Below are 20,078 nucleotides of genomic sequence, written 5' to 3'. Positions count from 1 at the left end.
TAAGGCTTTCGATACTATAGAACATGATTTTTTGTTTAAAACAATTGAATTTTTTGGATTTGGCAAGTATTTTTTAAAAGCTGTTAAAACGTTATACAAAGGATGTACTAGTTCTGTAAAATTGGCCCAAGGTACATCTAGTAGATTTGAAATTGGCAGAGCAATAAGACAAGGTTGTCCATTTTCTGCTTTTCTTTTTCTGTTAGCAACCCAATTATTAGCTCTTCATCTCAAGAAAGGATATTTTCAAGGCATTACAACTATGGGGAAATAATTTAATCTATGTCAATTTGCAGATGATACAACACTCTTTCTAAAAGATATAAATGAAGTTAATAAAGCTGTTGATTGTATTAATGGTTTTTCATATGTATCAGGATTACGTATGAATCTGAGTAAATCAGTTATTTTTCCCTTAAAAAACTGCAATTTATCAAATATATCTGGTATTCCCATCAAAACCACTGTGACTTACCTTGGAGTAATCATATGTAAAGATGAAAAAATGCGCAGTGATTTAAACTTTGATCCAATAATTAGAAAAACTAACAATAGATTTAATATGTGGTTACAAAGGATTTATCTTTGCAGGGGAGGGTCCTTTTGTCCGAAGCGGAAGGAATTTCCAGGTCGGTTTATGTTTGCTTATCACTTGATTTACCTTCTAAAGTAGTTAAAACGTTGGATAAAATACTCTTCGACTTTATTTGGAAAAGAAAACCACGTTATTTGAGAAAAGAGATATTATGCAGTTCAAAGGACAATGGGGGCCTGGAGGTATTAAATTATGATACCCTAAACAATGTATTTAAAATCAATTGGATTACACAATACATAAAAAAGAAAGATAATATGTGGAACACTTTCCCAAACTTTTTGTTTAAGTCAGTCGGAGGTCTTGAATTTTTGTTAAAATGTAATTATTGTATTGACAAAATTCCAGTAAAACTTGCAAGATTTCATCAACAAGCTCTCATGGCGTGGACATTGGCCTATAAACACAACTTTTCCCCTAGAAGATATTATATCTGGAATAACAGAGATATTTTATATAAACATAAATCACTTTTTTTATAAAAATTGGTTTGAAAATAATATTTTATTGGTTAGTCAGTTGATGAACAGTGATGGAGTCTTATTATCATACACAGAGTTTCTTGACAAATTTAAAATCCCAATTAGACCCGGAGAATATGCCATTGTAATGGATGCTATACCCAGTGAGGTATTATGTCTTCTTAAAAATGAATGTAATGAAAACCCTAATCTGGATTATATAACTAATTCAATTTTTATTGGAAATATTAATATTTTAAAAAACAACATACCAAATAAATATATTAGAAATGTAGTAAATGATGTTATATATCCTCCAGCTAGATTTTTCTGGTCATCAATATTTGGAGACTTAAACTGGCGTAAGACTTGGAGAATGGTTGATAAATTCTTTGTTAATAACAAAGTAAAGGAAGTTTCGTATAAAATATTGCACAGAATTTATCCAGTGAAACATGTATTGGAACGTTTTAAATTGAATATTGACTACTCCTGTGAATTTTGTAGTAATGAAAAAGAAACTATTTTTCATTTATTTTTTCATTGCCTTTATACAAAGATATTTTGGGTTGATGTTGAGAATTTTATTACAAGAAAACTTAATACAGCTGTTAAACTGGGTGGGTCTGATATAATGATATATGTTGATGATTATGGGATAGAAAAGGATAAAGCGTATATTATTCAATTACTGGTTGTAATGGGGAAATTTCATATACACAAAATGAAGTGGTCGGGTGGTAAACCAAATTTTTTAAATTTTATTAACGAATTTAAACAATTTTGTAATATGGTATATAAATGTAAATCAAAAAAAGCTCTCAGGACTTCTAATGTTATTTGCAAATTTGAAGTAGACAAGTAAACTGTACCATCTTCATTATTTATATGTTTTATTTATTTTATGTTTTTTCTTCCTCTGGCTAATTTTTATTTTACTTGTAATCTTGTGTACTGATGGCATTTATATGCAAAGTTGTATTTCTCTTGTGGTTATATATGTTCATATGCAATAAAAAAAAAAAAGAGGATGCAGCCTTCCGTTTGAGAAACGGCCTCAGACTCAATGCATCCATCATAGACGGAACTATCGGCTACTGTTTGCTCGACATCGGGACGAATTCGCGGTTGCACTATGCTCATACATGGAAACGGATACGAGGTTGGACTCGGTTATGTTTGTGTTCAGCTTTGTGTTTATTCATTTTTACTCCTGTGTTTTCAACAGTTTTGAAGTCATTGATGTAACGTTATATGTGCAAGTTTTGGACTCTTTTGACCAACTAAAGACTATTTAACGGAGCGCTTCTTGAGTGCGCAGTGTAAACATCTTTAAAAAGCGTTTTGTTTCTGTCTCTTACATGAAGACAGCTGAAGCGCTCGTTGATGTGGAGATGTCTGTCTCTGTTCTTCCTCAGATCTTGTGAGTGTGTGCTGTGTTCTTCAGCTCGTCTGCAGGATGTCTTCACTGGTTTCTCACGGGTTTCAGAGCAGTAAACAGGACTTCAGCTTCGGGCCCTGGACTGTCAGCGCGGCCAAGACTCACATCATGAAGTCTAAAGACATCGAGAGGTAAAAACCGCGAAGAAATTCATCTGCTACATTTTGGTTGGATGATGGTTATGTCGCCATATTTTGTGGGATTTTATAGTACAGAATTATATTTATGAAGTAGTTACAATGCATGTCTTACCTGTTTTTGAGAATAAACCTAAAAATGAAACGGTGTTAAGTCTTGAATGCTTTGGAGCACAAAGCTAAGCAGATTATTGCTCAAGTGGGGAAAAAAAGTTTAGTTTGGGCGCGAGATGAGCGATGCACTACAGGTGTGACTGTTTTTATCAGGACCATTTATGCTTTTTTGAATCATCACATAGCAAGTGCCAAAACCTTTGAGTTTCGTACCGTTCCAATGAAGAAAGAAACAGAACCGTGACCTGTTTGTGTCGGAAGTGAGGCTGATGTGATGGGACTAGTCGAGTCTGATTCTGTCGCAGGTTAGCAGAGACCATGAACATGCCGGCTCTCCCAGAGATGCTGTTCGGTGACAATGTGCTGCGCATTCAGCACGCCGATGGTTTCGGGATCGAATTCAACGCCATCGACGCTCTCAAACGTGTCAACAACATGCAGGACTCTGTGAAAGTGGCTTGTGCGCAGGAGTGGCAGGAAAGCAGGTAAACGTCGTGTTCAGCCCAAAGTGTACTTTGTTTTTGCACGCGTACAGTTGAACTCGCAAGCCTTTCAAAGTATACTCCATTTGACAGTGTGCGCAAACACAGGAGGTCGACGCAAGCGCTCTAGAAAGCTTCACCTTGTCTAATGTCTGCTGTATTTTTCTCCAGACGTTATGAACGATAAAAACGTCTTTGTACTCATTTAAACTAAAGTTGCTGCTATCTCATAACCCTCTTTTGTTTCAGTCTCCGTTATTTTGTTGTTCTGTCTCTTTACTTTTGTTTTCTACTGTAAAACAGCGGCCTGAACCGCTTCTGCCACCTTGTGGAACAACTGATTAGTGCAAAACAAATTCAGTGCACATGTTTGTGCCGATGGATGATAGTATCGTGTATTGACGATAGTCAGAGATCGCCTTTGACGATAACATGATGATTAATTAGTATTACTAGCCTGATAATTCTAATATCTAATTATTATTATTATTAGGGCTTATTTGTTCCATCACATTTCTTTTTCCGCGTTTTTACAGTGTTGCGCGTTATAACCAATCCCACACGATTATGTTGAGTTTATGAACGCAGCGGCCAATCAGAGGCGTTCAGATGATTCATCGCTGAAACAGCAGTTTTGTTCATTGCATGCACTCGCTGACTGAATTCAGCTCTCTCGCACATGCTCTCATCATAAACAACAAAGTGCAGATACGCATGCGATGTAAGTATTAGAGATTTATTCATCATACAGCTTCACTGATTATAACGCGAGTGTGCTTTAAACTGCATGAACTCACGCCAGACTGAAGTCAGTGATGATGTTCTTTGGTAACGCGAACGTTCTTTGCTCGTTTTCTGTAGTTGCTTTTTGAATAACTGAGGAAATGTAAGCATTATAATTAGTAACTTACAATGTTTCTATTAAATTGTCATCACGTTAAATACAAATTCAGTCATATTAAAAACATTAGGCTGCTTTTAGCCTTACTCTGGAGTTATTCACTTTCTGGCAATTAAATTAAGTAAATCAGTTCATAGCTGTCAGTCACGTGACCGGCTCGAAGTCCTGGAGGGCAAAACATCCATAGAACTGCAGCTCAAGCCTGTCAGCTTTCCAGCCGCAAATATTCAGATCACCTCTCAAAACAATAAAACAAAGGAATGTGAACAAAATGCAAGTTTTTGGCCATTTGCAATCCATATTAGCACCCGCGGCAATATTTCAACCATTAAACAAAACGACAAAACTTTGTAAAAACACTTAAAGTACCTTAATATATTTAAAACGGTAATATTAAAAGATCAAATTCAAAATATACATCATCAATGAGGTGTTTACTGAATTTCGCTGTTTAATATCTGCGTTTTACTACATTACTACTTAATGCAATCTGCATAAAAATAACTGGCGGTCAGTGGAGCAAAGCTCCAGGTGGGCGTTCCTATAAGGGTGTGACGTCACGTGAAAACTACCAATAATCAAATAAATTAGCATGATAATATCGTGTATCGGCGATCTCACTGGCTGAAGACAGGACAATATGAAAATTGAGCACATTGCCCAACACTTGTGCACGTACTATTCTGATGACAAAATTTGCGTCACACGCACTGTACGCATACGTGTACAAAGTGAAGTATACGTTACGCTTTATTCACCTGGAGAGATGCTTTGACTGGTGTCTTGCAGGGCCGAGTCGGAGGCGTCTAAAGAGGTGGTGAAGCGCTACGACTGGACCTACACCACGGATTACAGGGGCACTTTACTCGGAGAGCACCTGCAGATCCAGGTACTGTGTGCTGTAAAGTGGAAATGAAGCAGTCAGTCAAGTTTACATTATTTAGGAAAATAACTTCCATTTTAATAAAAAAATATATAACAAACGTGATTAATGTAACCATTTTAAAGAAAAAAGGTTGTTTCGTTATAGCTTTTGGAGCAAGGGCGGCGCCATCTTGCAGCACCACAGCGCGTGACGTCACGCTCCGATGGCCAGTATAGTAATCGGGGCTCGCAAAATTTAAAACTTCCTGGTAGCCCTTCGGGCAGGTGCTCTTCAGATTTTGGCAGCCCGAAAATTAATTTAACTAGCCCAAATTAAAAAATTACCTTTTTTTTTTTTTTTTTTTTCAAATATAGAAAATCAGATAGGAGTTTAAATGTCAATCAAAAATATTTTCAATACACAAATATCAACAAATATGAAGGAAGGAATTTTATTTCACTATTTACAGGGTATCTGCAGAATTTTAAAAAATATATTTAAGGCAATTTATGACCCATTTTAAGAGCTGCACAAGTCATAAAATTACATGATTTTCAGTTCAGATACAGGTTTTCACAAAAATCTTATACAACAGTGTTTCAGGCTATAGATCATTTTTATGAAAAGGGATAAATCAAACATATAAATTGTTAATTTAAAACGTATAAATATTACGGTCTTAATTGTTTAGATTTTTAGAAGGCACATCAACTTCTTTCTCATTTACAACTCTGTGTTTACTGCGTAAAAACATGAGTTGATATTTGCATTGATCTGACCATAAACAGCAAGAAAGGCTTATTGTAAATGCAGATTCACTCTCTGCCACGAGGTGGCGCTTTAGGAGCGCTGAAATACTGCGGTTTCCCCGGAAACGCTGTACACAAAGCAGCTCCGCGCTCATAAACGCTGCTTTATCAGGAATTATAGTTTAGATGAAATTAAAATGCCAACGACACGTTTCTGAAGACAGTCGGTTCCCTTCAGATACATTCACATAAAGACATCCGCGCCGCGTTTTGACTTGAAACGTGCCGCGCTCATATTTATTCAATGACATCATTGCCTTTTGAAGTTTAATCCTGCCGTATCGCGACTCTTGTCTTTCCATCCCAAACTGTAAGACCTCTAGAAATTATAATTAAGACATTTCTTACACCATTTAACGTATTTAAAACTTTTTATGGCCTTAATTTTGATACAACTCACTTTCAGAGTTTATAAGGACCCGCGGGAGGTCTGTGTTTAAGGAGCCTGTCGGGCAGGCGGTGATGTATTTTGGGAGCCCGACTGGAAAACACAACAGCCCCGGGACGTCGGGCTAGCGATTTTGCGAGCCCTGGTAATATAAGTGTTTCTTCACATTTTGAATGCACGCTTGTTTTGAAATGGAGGAAGATGACCTTAAAAGCACCGTTGAGTCCATAATAAGTGCAATCGCCTATGCGTTTGAGTCGATACGGCGATGGGACCGAGCAGTATCAGGGGTTGAAGAAGTCGTGAACCTGCTGGTTTGGGGTAAAGTGTGGATTGGAAACAATACTTGTTTACGTGGATACTCCTCAAGACTGTCATTCCGACGTGCTTTTGTGTGCATTTGCTGATGAAGGCGCGAAAGAAAGCTCAATTTGATACTCGCGTGCTGTCTGAGCCGAGCTGTGGCTTTCTGTGTGTGTGCGGCGCCATCAGATCTATCACAACGCACGAGTACCGCATTTAAATCTCTTTCGTGCGGTCTCATGCTTGAATGGCTTACTATTACTAACACTTTAATATTTAAACTGACAAGGCTTAAAATATTTGAGGTAGCAGCGATCGTTCAGATAAGTGATTAGTTAAACACTACGGCCTGTTAACAGCAGGAAAGCTAACTGTATTCGCAGGTGAATTAAAATATGATGCGTATAACTGGTGAACCAGTCAATGTAATGCATACGTCTGAATAACAATAAATTGCGACATGAATGATACTGTGTGAAGCGTTGTTTGTTTACATCAAGTTGCGCCTCAAATTAAATTATGAAAACAATGTTTGGGACACCACGATCTAAACTTAGCATAAAGACAGTTTGATGTTGAATATTCATCCAAATGATGGTGAAAACCAAATAATTTGAGTGTTAAAATAACATTTGTGTGTTCAAAATGTAAAGAAATGCTTATATTACTATACTGGCCATCGGAGCGTGACGTCACGCGCTGTGGTGCTGCAAGATGGCGGCGCCCTTGCTCCAAAAGCTATAACGAAACAACCTTTTTTGTTTAAAATGGTTACATTAATCATGTTGGTTATATATTTTTTAATCAAAGTGGAAATCACTTTACTAAATAATGTAATGTAAACTTAACTGACTGCTTCACTTCCACTTTAACACTTAAGGTCATTGCACACTGAGTCCGAAATTTTCGCACATTAAAAAATGAATACGACCTCACGCTGTCAATCACGTTTACACAACGCCTCCGAGTTGCGTCTGTCAAGTTGATCCACTTCGTCTCGCAGCACACAGCACTGTAAAAGGTCTTTCACACGGAGTTCACAGAAATCAGTGGTCTTATTTTTAATATGTGGCTCCGGTAACGCTAGCAAAGCATCAGAGTTTAATGGGATCCTGAAGTAAACTGAATCGCTTGTGATAATCCCGCAGAATTATATCCTCTCTATATCTCAGGATTAGATGGACCCAATATTTCCTCTTTCTTTTTCTATTTTTAAGAAGCGAGAAGACAACAAAATCATCCTCGCTGCTTGAAGACTCCATTTTGTATTGTTTTGTGAATTTTTTTGCAACGGATGAGTTAATACACATCAGACTCGGTGTGCAAGGCTTCTGTGCGTGATGAATTTTTAGAATGATGAATATAAAAAAAACGCATATGAAAATTTCGGACACAGTGTGCAAGGCCCTGTACGCTATCTCTGACTCAGACTGAGCTTGTGCGCAGGTGAAGCCCACGGACGAGCGCATCGACATGGAGAAGCTGAGAGCGCGAGAACAGATCAAGTTCTTCGAGGACGTGCTGCTGTTCGAGGACGAGCTGCACGATCACGGCGTGTCTATGATCAACGTGAAGATCGTGAGTTTCATCAGATTCGTCTTGTTTTGTTGCATCGCCGGTTGCGTGTGAAAGATGATGTTTGATGGTTTCAGAGAGTGATGCCCACCAGCTTCTTCCTCCTGCTGCGGTTCTTCCTGAGAGTGGATGGAGTGCTGATCAGGATAAACGACACGCGTCTGTATCACGAGGCAAGTTCCACTCGCTCACGCTGTCGAGAAAACAGAGAATACGTATGATTTAATCATATTTTAAACCTGGTTGCTCTGCACTGCTTTAAACAGGCTGGAAAAAAACACATGCTCCGAGAATTCAGCACACGGGAAAGTCAAATGTCAGACCTCCAGGTGAGCGAGAGATTTACCCTCATCAGTCATTTCTGACAGGAACAATGTGTTTTTGTTTTTGTTTTGAATTTATACTTGATTGGAATGCTATGAAACTTTGTTTTGGCACTTGCTATGTGAACATGGACATGATTTGAAAAGGTTATATGTGACCCTGGACCACAAAACCAGTCATAGGGGTCAATAATCTCTCCATTGATGTATGGTTTGTTGGACAATATTTGGCTGAGATGCAACTTTTTGAAAATCTGGAATCTGAGGGAGCAAAAAAATCTAAATATTGAGAAAATCACCTTTAAAATTGTTCAAATGAAGTTCTTAGCAATGCAATCAAAGTTTTGATATATTTACGGTAGGAAATTTACAAAATATCTTCATGGAACATGATCTTAATATCGTAATGATTTTTGGCATAAAAGAAAATGTATAATTTTGACTGAATGTATTGTTGGCTATTGCTGCAGATATAGCTGCTGCTTATGACTGCTTCTGTGCTGCAGGGTCACAGATGGTCCTGAAAAAAAGTCACTGTGTCAAACATGACCGCTTTGAAAGCGAACCGCTGTGGAAACGTTTGCTACTGCGGCTAAACAAAAGCTCATTTTATGAGATATCAACCGCAAATTTTGTAACAACTTGTTTAGATTTGTGGCTTTGATTTTGAACTAGTTTTAGAGTAAAACAGGTTTCGGGAAAAAAAATGATTAACAGGTAATAATTATTTAATATTTTGCATTTTATATTCTAAATTATATTTATGCAGAAACTATAATTCATTTATCAAACTAAATGATAGTACGAGCAGCAGCAGAGGGTTAACTGTGAAGTGTCTGAGTTATTCACTGACTGCGGTTTCTTGACTTTGCAGCACGTTCCTCCGGCCGTTTACACAGACCCCAATGAAATCGCCCCGCACCTGCCGCTGAAGCTCATGGAGTGTGAGAGGCTGGAGTTTCCAGAGCGAGCGACGCACACAGGATCATCAGACTGACGCGAGCGGAGCAGAGCGCGCTAAAGACTCGAACCCGGAGCCGCGGCGCGTCACTGGAGCCTCACGTCTCGTACCGTCGAGCTGCTGTTTCACAGACTCTAAATCTGAAGCTGATGCTTGTTTGATTGGGGAAGATTTCATTAAAATCCTTGAAATGATTCTGCTGGATTCAGAAATATGTCTAGAGATGATGAGAATGAACTAATACTGAAACAAAAAGTAACGGCTTATAGTTCAGTTTTACGACACACTGTAACTGTAACAATTTCACAAACCTTTCGTTCAGTTCTTTAAACAAAGACACGCTTCACGCTTCATTTCATATTCAGTTCATCGGTGTTGAACTTTTCTAGTGTATTTCAGATCTCTTTACAGTAATGTGATAAACACTCATTGTTGTAATTTACGGTATCTGCGCTCCTGCATTACGCTGTATATTGTAAGAGACTCTGAGCTGTAAAATAATTCCAGAATCCCAATAAGAGAATTTTGTCTGTGTTTTGAGCTGATCTCACTAGTGTGCTCAGTGTCAGCCTGTTTTTTATTTTTATTTTTTTGCTTCAGCTGAGGCTAAAGTTTTATGACAAAAGATAATATGTTTTTGATTTTGAAATGACTGTTTAAGGTTTGTACATGTTGGTGTGTAGTTCTGAGATTGTGTTAATACTTTTGAGGAAATGGTGAATTGTTTCATGAATTGTGTGTTAGCAATTGAGGAAAAACTATTTTAACGAGAAACTCCCGATGCTCGTCTGAAATCTCTTGGAGATGACTGAGGTTTGTGTCAATAATCCCGGAACGCTTTTAAAGGTTGTCACCCGGAGCGCTTTAAATGTGACACCGGAGTCCGTGCACATGGGTTTGTGTCGGTAAGTCGCTGCATGTTTCGCTGAATCGCGACTGTTAAACGAGTCAGTTATTTGCTTGTATATAATTTATCATGACGAACATGCCTGGAATCTTTAATTGGATAATATGTAAGCTAACATGGTCATCTTTGCTTTTATTTGTTGAGGAAATTTGCTTTTAATTTCCTTTGAGTAGAGTGGGACTATTAAACATGTCTGGTTCTTTAAGGCTGTTTTGAAAAATCATTAAAAAAAAAAGCATTATTTTGGATCGTAAACGTTGTAAAAAGAAAAAAAAACAATCATTTTTATATTGCCAGTTTTTGCCTCGAGATTGTAGTGATAAAATGTCAAATCATCAGTTGCATTTTGTAATTTAATTTGACTCTGCATTTTAAAATCACTAATCTAATTTTGATCTTCGCCCTTAACTTCCACTGGTCCCCTTCTCTTCCACTCCTACTTTAACGTGTTGGGAAATTACATTTTTCTGTATCTTAAAGCAACTTCATGAGCTCGAAGAATACAGAGCTCAAATGGACAAAAGCAGAAGTGTCCAAAAATCAAACTTGAAATGTTTGCACTATATCCAAATAAATTTAAATACAAAGGTAGAACAAAAAGTGTTAAAATACAAAGATCAATTAAATATGAAGATATGCTCCAATGATATGGCATGATGAGCCAAATCAAAGGTCACACCAGGGGCGGATTTAGTGGATTGGGGGCCCTATACATGTGCACACGTTTACCTAGATCAGTGATCCTCAAATCTGGCTCGCAAGATCCACTTGATCAGGGTTGGAGCTAAACTCTGCAGGAAAGTGGATCTTGCGAGCCAGATTTGAGTATCCCTAACTTAGATCAACCTTGAGGTTCCTTTTTTGTCGTAATGCTTGCTGCAGCACAATGATGCCCCATAGTTGAGTCCAATGTTTCAAAAAATTTTATGCACATTATAATGGGATTCTTTCATTTACATTTATTCATTTAGCAGACACTTTTATTTTTTTACTTTCATGTTGTAGACCACGAAATAGCAATTGATTTACCATTGAGATACAAGTTTTAACAAAAAAACAAAAATTATAAAATAAACCTCACAATTGAACCTTTAAACCATTTTTTTAAGAAAAGGGATGAGTCATAAGTATAAATTATTATATTATTTAAAACGGGTTCATGTGGGTGGATTTTCGCATTGGTCTGAACAAAAACTGCAGACTGGATTATTGAAAATGCACATTCATTCTCTGCCGGTAGGAGGTGCTTTTGGAACCTCAGAAATATAGCGTTTCCACGGTAACGGCTGTAAACAAAGCAGCGCTCAGCTCATAAATTATACTTGATCAGGTAAAATGAAAATGCCATCAAAACTTTTCTGAAGACAATCGGTTCCCTTCAGAGGTTCAATCATATAAAAACTTGAATTAGTGAGAATGAGAAAAGTGTGAAAAAATATAGCCTATATTGACGAAGAAAGTCCACTGATGAGTTACCAGCATAAGCCTACATTTTATTTTAGTCATTTTAACTTAGGGCTGTCAATTGATTGAAATATTTAAATCACGATTAATTGCATGATTGTCATTTCACTTGTGAATAATCGCAACTTAATCGCACATTTTTATCTGTTCTAAATGTACCTTAAATTACTACTTTTCAAGTTTTTAATACTCTAATCAACATGATGCAAATATGATGCTTTATGCAATATATGTTTATTATTAGTGAAACCATAGTCAACAGAGCATGAAGACTAGACAAAAGGTCATAGATGTTTTTCAAAGAACTTGTTCATGTCTATTAGACATGAAAAAAAAGAACATAGAAATACCAGGTTCCCATCACTTCTCTTTCTCTGCACTGAGCAATTTACTGACACAAACCTGTTTACGTTTTCGCAGGACAGGGTAGCTCTTCTGAAAATGCAAAATGTACATTTTACTATTTATTATTACATTTGTTTGCCTGTCTGTGCCACAGATTTTGATGCAGCTAAATTCTCAATAAAACTGTTTTCATTGGTATATTTTACTGTTTCTGTTGTCAGACAACGGGATGAATATGAAATAGTGACTGAAACGCAACCCATTAAGACTACATAACCAGCTCTCCCTTCCAAGATGTTAATCTGCACAAAAATCCTGATTTATTATCGTGCCGTCGTCTGATAAAATCAAATAGGCTACACATAAGATAAAGACAATAGGTGACAATAGCATCATAAGAAGTCTTAATTCTTCCTTCCACAAAGGTCTAAAATCAAAGCAGAAGGTTTTAAATTCATTAAATGTTTCATGCACTGCTAAATAAATATATTCCTCATGTTTGTTTTGTTTTGTTTGTTTTGTTTTTCAAGACAAAAGTACTGAGGAAGTATTTAGAGCATCTTTCCTCCACAGAGATGCCAAATAAAGGCAGAAGAGTGAAGCAGCGTGATGGGCAGCAGGAGGATGAGCATGATGTGCCCATCAAGCAGATGAAGGTGGTGAATGGCTCAGCTCCGCTGTGCTTCGACTCGCCGCGTGATTTCTTCCAGAGTCTGATCAGTCCGGTCGGGCTGGACGAGTTCTTCCAGCAGTACTGGGAGCAGAAGCCATTAGTCCTGCATCGGTCCGATCCGCATCTGGCCTCTTATTACGGCTCTCTGTTCCAGCTGTCAGACCTGAAGCAGCTCTGCGCTCGCAGCCTGCGATACGCCACGGACCTCAATGTCTGCCGCTGCGTGGACGGCAAGAAGAAAGTGCTGAATAAAGCAGGGAAAGTGAAGTTCAGCCAGCTGAAGAAGGACTTGGAGGAGAGGAGAGCCACCATACAGCTGCACCAGCCACAGAGATTTAAGGTCAGAGGGGCAGAGATCACGACTGAGCTGCGGTGTTTCTCAGTGAGCTGACCTTATCTTCATGTGTTCGCAGGATGAGCTGTGGCGCATTCAGGAGCGGCTGGAGTGTTTCTTCGGCTCGCTGGTCGGATCCAACATCTACATCACTCCTGAGGCCTCGCAGGGCCTCCCGCCGCACTACGACGATGTGGAGGTCTGTGATCCATGCTAATTAACACTAGTTCACTAACACTAGTCCTGTCAAACAAACACTTGTTCACAAACACTAGTCCTGTAAGGTAAACACTAGTTCAATAAACACTAGTTCTGTCAGATAAACACTAGTTTGAAAATACTAGTCCTCTCAGACAAACACTTGTTCACAAACACTAGTCCTGTCAGGTAAACGCGAGTTCAATAAACACTAGTTCTGTCAGATAAACACTAGTTCACTAACACTAGTTCTGTCAGACAAACACTGGTTCTGACAGATAAACACTAGTTCACAAACACTAGTTCTGTCAGACAAACAGTAGTTCACTAACACTAGTCCTGTCAGGCAAACACTGGTTCTGACAGATAAACACTAGTTCACAAACACTAGTTCTGTCAGACAAACAGTAGTTCACAAACACTAGTCCTGTCAGGCAAACACTGGTTCTGACAGATAAACACTAGTTCACTAACACTAGTTCTGTCAGACAAACACTGGTTCTGACAGATAAACACTAGTTCACAAACACTAGTTCTGTCAGACAAACAGTAGTTCACAAACACTAGTTCACTAACACTAGTCCTGTCAGGCAAACACTGGTTCTGACAGATAAACACTAGTTCACAAACACTAGTTCTGTCAGACAAACACTAGTCCTCTCAGACAAACACTAGTTCACAAACACTTGTTCTGTCAGACAAACACCCCAGACAGCAAGCAGTGTCGCCTCAGATCCGGCCCACAACTGGCCCGCATGGATTTCACACGGGTCAGATGTGGGCTGGATCTGGGCCAGAACTATGTTGCTGTCTGGGACTAGTTCACAAACACCAGTCCTCTCAGACAAACACTAGTTCACAAACACTATTCTGTCAGACAAACACTAGTTCTCAACACTAGTTCTGTCAGACAAACACTAGTTCTCAACACTAGTTCTGTCAGATAAACTAGTTCACAAACCCTAGTTCTGTCAGATAAACACTAGTTCACAAACACTAGTTCTGTCAGATAAACTAGTTCACAAACACTAGTTCTGTCAGATAAACTAGTTCACAAACCCTAGTTCTGTCAGATAAACACTAATTCACAAACACTAGTCCTCTCAGACAAACACTAGTTCACAAACACTATTCTGTCAGACAAACACTAGTTCTCAACACTAGTTCTGTCAGATAAACTAGTTCACAAACCCTAGTTCTGTCAGATAAACACTAGTTCAGATAAACACTAGTTCTGTCAGATAAACACTAGTTCACAAACACTAGTTCTGTCAGATAAACTAGTTCACAAACACTAGTTCTGTCAGATAAACTAGTTCACAAACACTAGTTCTGTCAGATAAACTAGTTCACAAACCCTAGTTCTGTCAGATAAACACTAATTCACAAACACTAGTCCTCTCAGACAAACACTAGTTCACAAACACTATTCTGTCAGACAAACACTAAATCTCAAACACTAGTTCTGTCAGATAAACTAGTTCACAAACCCTAGTTCTGTCAGATAAACACTAGTCCTGTCAGATAAACACTAGTTCTGTCAGATAAACACTAGTTCACAAACACTAGTTCTGTCAGATAAACTAGTTCACAAACCCTAGTTCTGTCAGATAAACACTAGTTCACAAACACTATTCTGTCAGACAAACACTAGTTCTCAACACTAGTTCTGTCAGATAAACTAGTTCACAAACCCTAGTTCTGTCAGACAAACACTAGTTCACAAACACTATTCTGTCAGACAAACACTAGTTCACAAACACTATTCTGTCAGACAAACACTAGTTCACAAACACTATTCTGTCAGACAAACACTAGTTCTCAACACTAGTTCTGTCAGATAAACTAGTTCACAAACCCTAGTTCTGTCAGATAAACACTAGTTCACAAACACTAGTTCTGTCAGATAAACTAGTTCACAAACACTAGTTCTGTCAGATAAACACTAGTTCACAAACCCTAGTTCTGTCAGATAAACACTAGTTCACAAACCCTAGTTCTGTCAGATAAACACTAGTTCACAAACACTAGTTCTGTCAGATAAACACTAGTTCTAAACACTAGTTCTGTCAGATAAACTAGTTCACAAACCCTAGTTCTGTCAGATAAACACTAGTTCACAAACACTAGTTCTGTCAGATAAACACTAGTTCACAAACACTAGTTCTGTCAGATAAACACTAGTTCACAAACACTATTCTGTCAGACAAACACTATCTGACAGAACTAGTGTTTAAACTTTTACAGAATGTATAAAAAACTTTTGATATAACTCTTATTAATATTTATATATTTTTAGAGTGTGGTTAATGTAAAACACTAAATCAGCTATTCTATTGAAAATGTTATTTTGACAGTTTAGTTGAATAATTGAATAACCAATGAGAGACAAAGTCGAATCCCAGTAAAAGAGATTCATCTGAAAGGCAAAGTTATTCTATGACTTTTATACAGGTATATGATTATTTACATATTTAATTAATTTAATAATTGATTTAATCACAATAGTCATAACATTATGATTGAAAATGTAATAATTTCACTCATTTAACCTATAGGTTTTAATGAAAGCGAGGATGCAAAGTACATCTAATTCATGGAAACCTCATAAATTATAATAAATATGAAATTTAAAAATAACATATGCCAATTCTGTTGGCCAATCTTACCCCAAGGGTATAATCTTTTCACTTCAAAAGGAAAAACTATTATTTTTACTCCAAAAATCAAAAAAAAAAAAAACATTTTGTCCCAAACCATTCATACAAACAGACAAAAAAAAAAACACTTTGATATTCAACATCATACGATGACACAGATCACTATTTTCCAGAAAAACTAAATTAGATCAGTTAACCTCAAAACTGTTTCGCCTGAACATTACAATGGGGTTCACATGACCCTGTCTGACCTTCATGTGTTTCGATGGTGTCTGTTCAGGTGCTGATCCTTCAGCTGGAGGGACAGAAACACTGGAGGCTTTACCAGCCCACCGTTCCTCTGGCCCGCGAGTACAGCCTGGAGCCTGAGGACCGCATCGGGCCCCCGACACACGACTTCATCCTGCAGGTTTTAGACTGAAGAAGAGACGAGATGTTGAGGCAGGTGCATGTACCCTTGTGCTTGAATCTGCTGTTGCTCTTCCAGCCTGGAGACCTGCTGTATTTCCCCAGAGGAACCATCCATCAGGCGGACACACCGGCCGGGGTGGAGCGATCCTCTCACCTCACACTCAGCACCTACCAGAACATGTATGTCTGCGCTCCATCACGCCTGTTTCACAGACTCCAGACAGCTGTGAAAGCGCTCCATTAAGCTTTGTGTTCTGCTGCTGTGATCCTCATGCTGTGGGACAAATTCACCCTCAATAATTTCAGTATAATTCAGCATAAGTCACATTATGAGAAACAGGGTTTCTGTGGGTCTTAAAGGGATAGTTCACCCAAAAATGAAAATGTGATGTGTATCTGCTTACCCCCAGGGCATCCAAGATGTAGGTGACTTTGTTTCTTCAGTAGAACACAAACAAAGATTTTTAACTCAAACCGTTGCAGTCTGTCAGTCCTATAATGCCAGTCAATGGGCACAGAATCTTTGAGAGAAAAAAACATGCACACACAAATCCAAATTAAACCTTGCGGCTCGTGACGATACATTGATGTCCTAAGACACAAAACGATCGCTTTGTGCGAGAAACTGAACAGCATTTATATCATTTTTTTTACCTCTGATACAGGCAATGTCCAACTCTCCTGAGCTCATCCACAACATCCGGCGCATGACGCATCAACGGCTCTGGAACATAGATATATATATATATACATAGATATATACGTAGATCCTTATGTATCACAGCCCATAGAAACCGTCGCTAATGAGGCATCTATGTATATACGTCTATGTGCCAGAGCAGGTTGACGCGTCACGCGCCGGATGTTGTGACAGTCGGACATTGAGGTTTATCAGAGGTAAAAAATGATATAAATGCTGTTCAGTTTCTCGCACAAACCGATCGTTTCGTGTCTTAGGACATCAGTGTGTCGTCAGGAGCCGCAGGGTTTAATTTGAATTTGTCTGTGCATGTTTTTTTTCTCTCTCAAAGATTCTGTGCCCATTGACTGGCATTATATGACTGACAGACTGCAACAGTTTGAGTTAAAAACCTTCGTTTGTGTTCTACTGAAGAAACAAAGTCACCTACATCTTGGATGCCCTGGGGGTCAGCAGATAAACATCACATTTTCACTTTAAGTCTTAATTCACCCTTCCACAAATAAAAGCCTTAAAAAGGTCTTAAATCAGAGCAGAAAGTCTTAAATTCATACAGTTGTGGCATTTAATGTTGCATGAACTGCACAAAAAAAGAATCTCTTCTTCAGTATGTTTGTCGTTTTCCAGTACATATATCTAAATATCCTTAAATCAAGATACATTTACTGGAGATGCAAAGTGAAGATATGAAGTCTTGTTCTCTGAGAAACTGAACAAAATGAAGTGAGTTTATGATTAAAACAAGAAGAAATATGTCAACAATTTTTCTGATGTCATTTTCAATCTCCAGAAAATCTTGATTTAAGGATCTTCCATTTAAAAAAAAAGTCTTAAATTTACCTTCATAAGACCTGCAGAAACCCTGGAAAAACAAACAGGTAAAAACAGTAATCCTTCAACATGAATAGTTCTCATGTGTTACAAAATAAATAAACATGAGAGCATATGAATTTTTTTTTTTAAAGATCTGAACGTTGAAGTGAGGTAGTGAGGGAAAGCACTTGTTTTTCTGAAGCTCAATCAGCAGAGTATTGTGCTCGCAACGCCAAGATTAAGATCGATTCCCAGCCAAATTACACTCAAAAATGTAAACCAACACATTGTACATTTCTTGACTGGTATTTCTGACAACTCAAAACTACATGTGGCTTCAGATGTGAACTCTTGTGTTTCAGGTCGTGGGGCGACTTCATGCTGGACGTGATTCCCGGCTGCGTGTTCGACTGCATGAGACGAGACGGTGAGATGCGATCCGGTCTGCCTCGTAACCTCCTGACGGTGAGCACAACACTTCTCCATCGGCACTCTGACTCTGACTCTAACAGAGTGTGTTCACACCATCGACACACTGACTCTGACTCTAACAGTGTTTGTGTGTGTTTCTTCGTCTCGATGCGTCAGGCTCCCAGCTCCGGTTCTGATGTTAATAAGCGGATGAGTGTGTTTCTGCGGCGTCTGGCCGATGCTCTCGAGCGTGACAATCACGAGCTTCGCTCCACTGCTATGAAACGAGATTTCATCTCCCACAGACTGCCACCATACCTGCTGGAGCAGGCCGAACTCGAACCCGGTGAGTCTCACAGGCCTGCTGTTTGACGCAGCACTGGCGTCTGTGACCGATGATGGGCTTTCTTCGGATGATGCGTTAAACCGGGGTCCTGACTCTCTGTGGTCATTAAAAATCCCAGGATGTCTTTCGAAAAGAGTAGAGGTGTGGCCTCGGCTTCCAGGCCAAATTTGCCCATTGACCTCTGATCATCATGGCCTCCTAACAATCCCCATATCTGCTGAATGGCTTCATCACTCTGTCTCCTCTCCACCAATAAGCTGGTGTGTGGTGGGCGTTCTGGCGCACTATGGCTGGTGCACACTGATGGTGGATGAGGAGATTCCCCCTGACAATGTAGAGCGCTTTGAGTGCTTAGAAAAACAGAAAAGCGCTTTTTAAATGCAATGAATTATTATTATCTTTCTCTTGCAGCTGGGAAACTGCCGTCGCTGGAGGACACTGTGTGTATCCGCTTCAAAGAGCATCTTCTTCTGACGGTGGAGCCCAGTCAAGACAACACTGTAAGAGTCTCACACACCTTTATATAAAATATATTCACAACACCACTCAAAAGTTTGGGATAATTAACACATTAATGTTTCTAAAAGAAGTCTCTTCTGCTCACCAAGGCTGCAATTATTTGATCAAAAACACAGTAAAAACAGTGAAATATTATTAGAATCTAAAACAGTTTTCAGTCTCTCTCTCTCACACACACACACACACACGTTCGTTTTTGTGAAAAGTGGGGACTCTCCATAGGCGTAATGGTTTTTATATTGTACTTACTGTATGTGCTATTGTCCTACACCAACCCTACACCTAAACCTACCCCTTACAGGAGACTGTGCATTTCAACTTTCCCCAAAAAAACCTCACTCTGTGTGATTTATAAGTGCACTCACACACTCACACACACACACACACACACACACACACACACACTCACACTCACGTTTGTTTTTGTGAATTGTAAAACTCTCTCTGATCAGGACGAGGCCACAGAGCTGGTGGTGTTTGTGTTGCATTCGTTAAAGAACAAGAGAGAAACGCACATGATGGGAACACCTGATGATGATGATGAAGATGATGATGAAGAGGAGGAGGTCGTCTCGCAGGTCCGTCAGCTCTTAGACTAACAGCACTTATTTGTCTTGATTGTCCAGTCGTGTGGTTCTCACGCCGAGCTTCTTCAGTTCCAGGGCCTGCGCTTCCCCTCGTCTCATCTGGCCGCTCTGGAGCAGCTGCTGCGAGTCGATCGCGTCCCGGCTGCGCAGCTGCAGCTCCTGAAGGATGAAGATAAACTGGGGCTGCTGCTGGGACTGTGGAGCGAGGGACTGCTGCAGGTCTGCCAAACGCCTTAAACACCAGCTCATCTTCATCAGGAACGGTTTCGAACTGTCAGGAATTGTGCCTAATTGTAGCTGAATGCTGAATAAAACAAGTCATTATCCAAGCCCTGTGTGAAATAACAGATTCAAA

The 20,078-nt window shown here is 38.9% G+C and overlaps 2 protein-coding genes across 7 annotated transcripts; both read left to right on the top strand.

The window, feature by feature from the left end:
- Positions 1-2,087: 2,087 nt before the first annotated feature.
- Positions 2,088-9,549, top strand: tiprl (TIP41, TOR signaling pathway regulator-like (S. cerevisiae)). 3 transcript variants are annotated; one of them, XM_058788702.1, is made up of 8 exons: positions 2,088-2,218; positions 2,475-2,628; positions 3,054-3,233; positions 4,921-5,020; positions 7,943-8,074; positions 8,149-8,244; positions 8,338-8,400; positions 9,269-9,549. In XM_058788702.1, the coding sequence occupies exons 2-8, from the start codon at positions 2,516-2,518 to the stop codon at positions 9,389-9,391; spliced, it is 807 nt and encodes a 268-aa protein (XP_058644685.1). In that variant the 5' UTR covers positions 2,088-2,218; positions 2,475-2,515; the 3' UTR covers positions 9,392-9,549. The 3 variants fall into 3 exon arrangements, with proteins under 3 accessions (XP_058644685.1, XP_058644684.1, XP_058644686.1); XM_058788701.1 differs by lacking the exon at positions 2,088-2,218 and adding an exon at positions 2,236-2,378; XM_058788703.1 differs by lacking the exon at positions 2,088-2,218 and adding an exon at positions 2,237-2,369.
- A 500-nt stretch (positions 9,550-10,049) lies between these two features.
- riox2 (ribosomal oxygenase 2) lies at positions 10,050-20,052 on the top strand. 4 transcript variants are annotated; one of them, XM_058788698.1, is made up of 10 exons: positions 10,050-10,260; positions 12,645-13,084; positions 13,158-13,277; positions 16,217-16,345; positions 16,424-16,527; positions 18,223-18,325; positions 18,449-18,617; positions 19,029-19,117; positions 19,589-19,714; positions 19,793-20,052. In XM_058788698.1, exons 2-10 carry the CDS (start codon positions 12,647-12,649, stop codon positions 19,958-19,960), a joined length of 1,446 nt encoding a protein of 481 aa, XP_058644681.1. In that variant the 5' UTR covers positions 10,050-10,260; positions 12,645-12,646; the 3' UTR covers positions 19,961-20,052. The 4 variants fall into 4 exon arrangements, with proteins under 4 accessions (XP_058644681.1, XP_058644682.1, XP_058644680.1 ...); XM_058788699.1 differs by having other exon boundaries at positions 12,602-13,084; XM_058788697.1 differs by having other exon boundaries at positions 10,050-10,368.
- Positions 20,053-20,078: the final 26 nt, after the last annotated feature.

This window comes from Onychostoma macrolepis, chromosome 10, assembly GCF_012432095.1.
Source record: "Onychostoma macrolepis isolate SWU-2019 chromosome 10, ASM1243209v1, whole genome shotgun sequence".
Classification (NCBI taxonomy): domain Eukaryota; kingdom Metazoa; phylum Chordata; class Actinopteri; order Cypriniformes; family Cyprinidae; genus Onychostoma; species Onychostoma macrolepis.
Note: the sequence above shows the minus strand (reverse complement) of the source record. Positions and strands in the feature narration are given on the sequence as shown.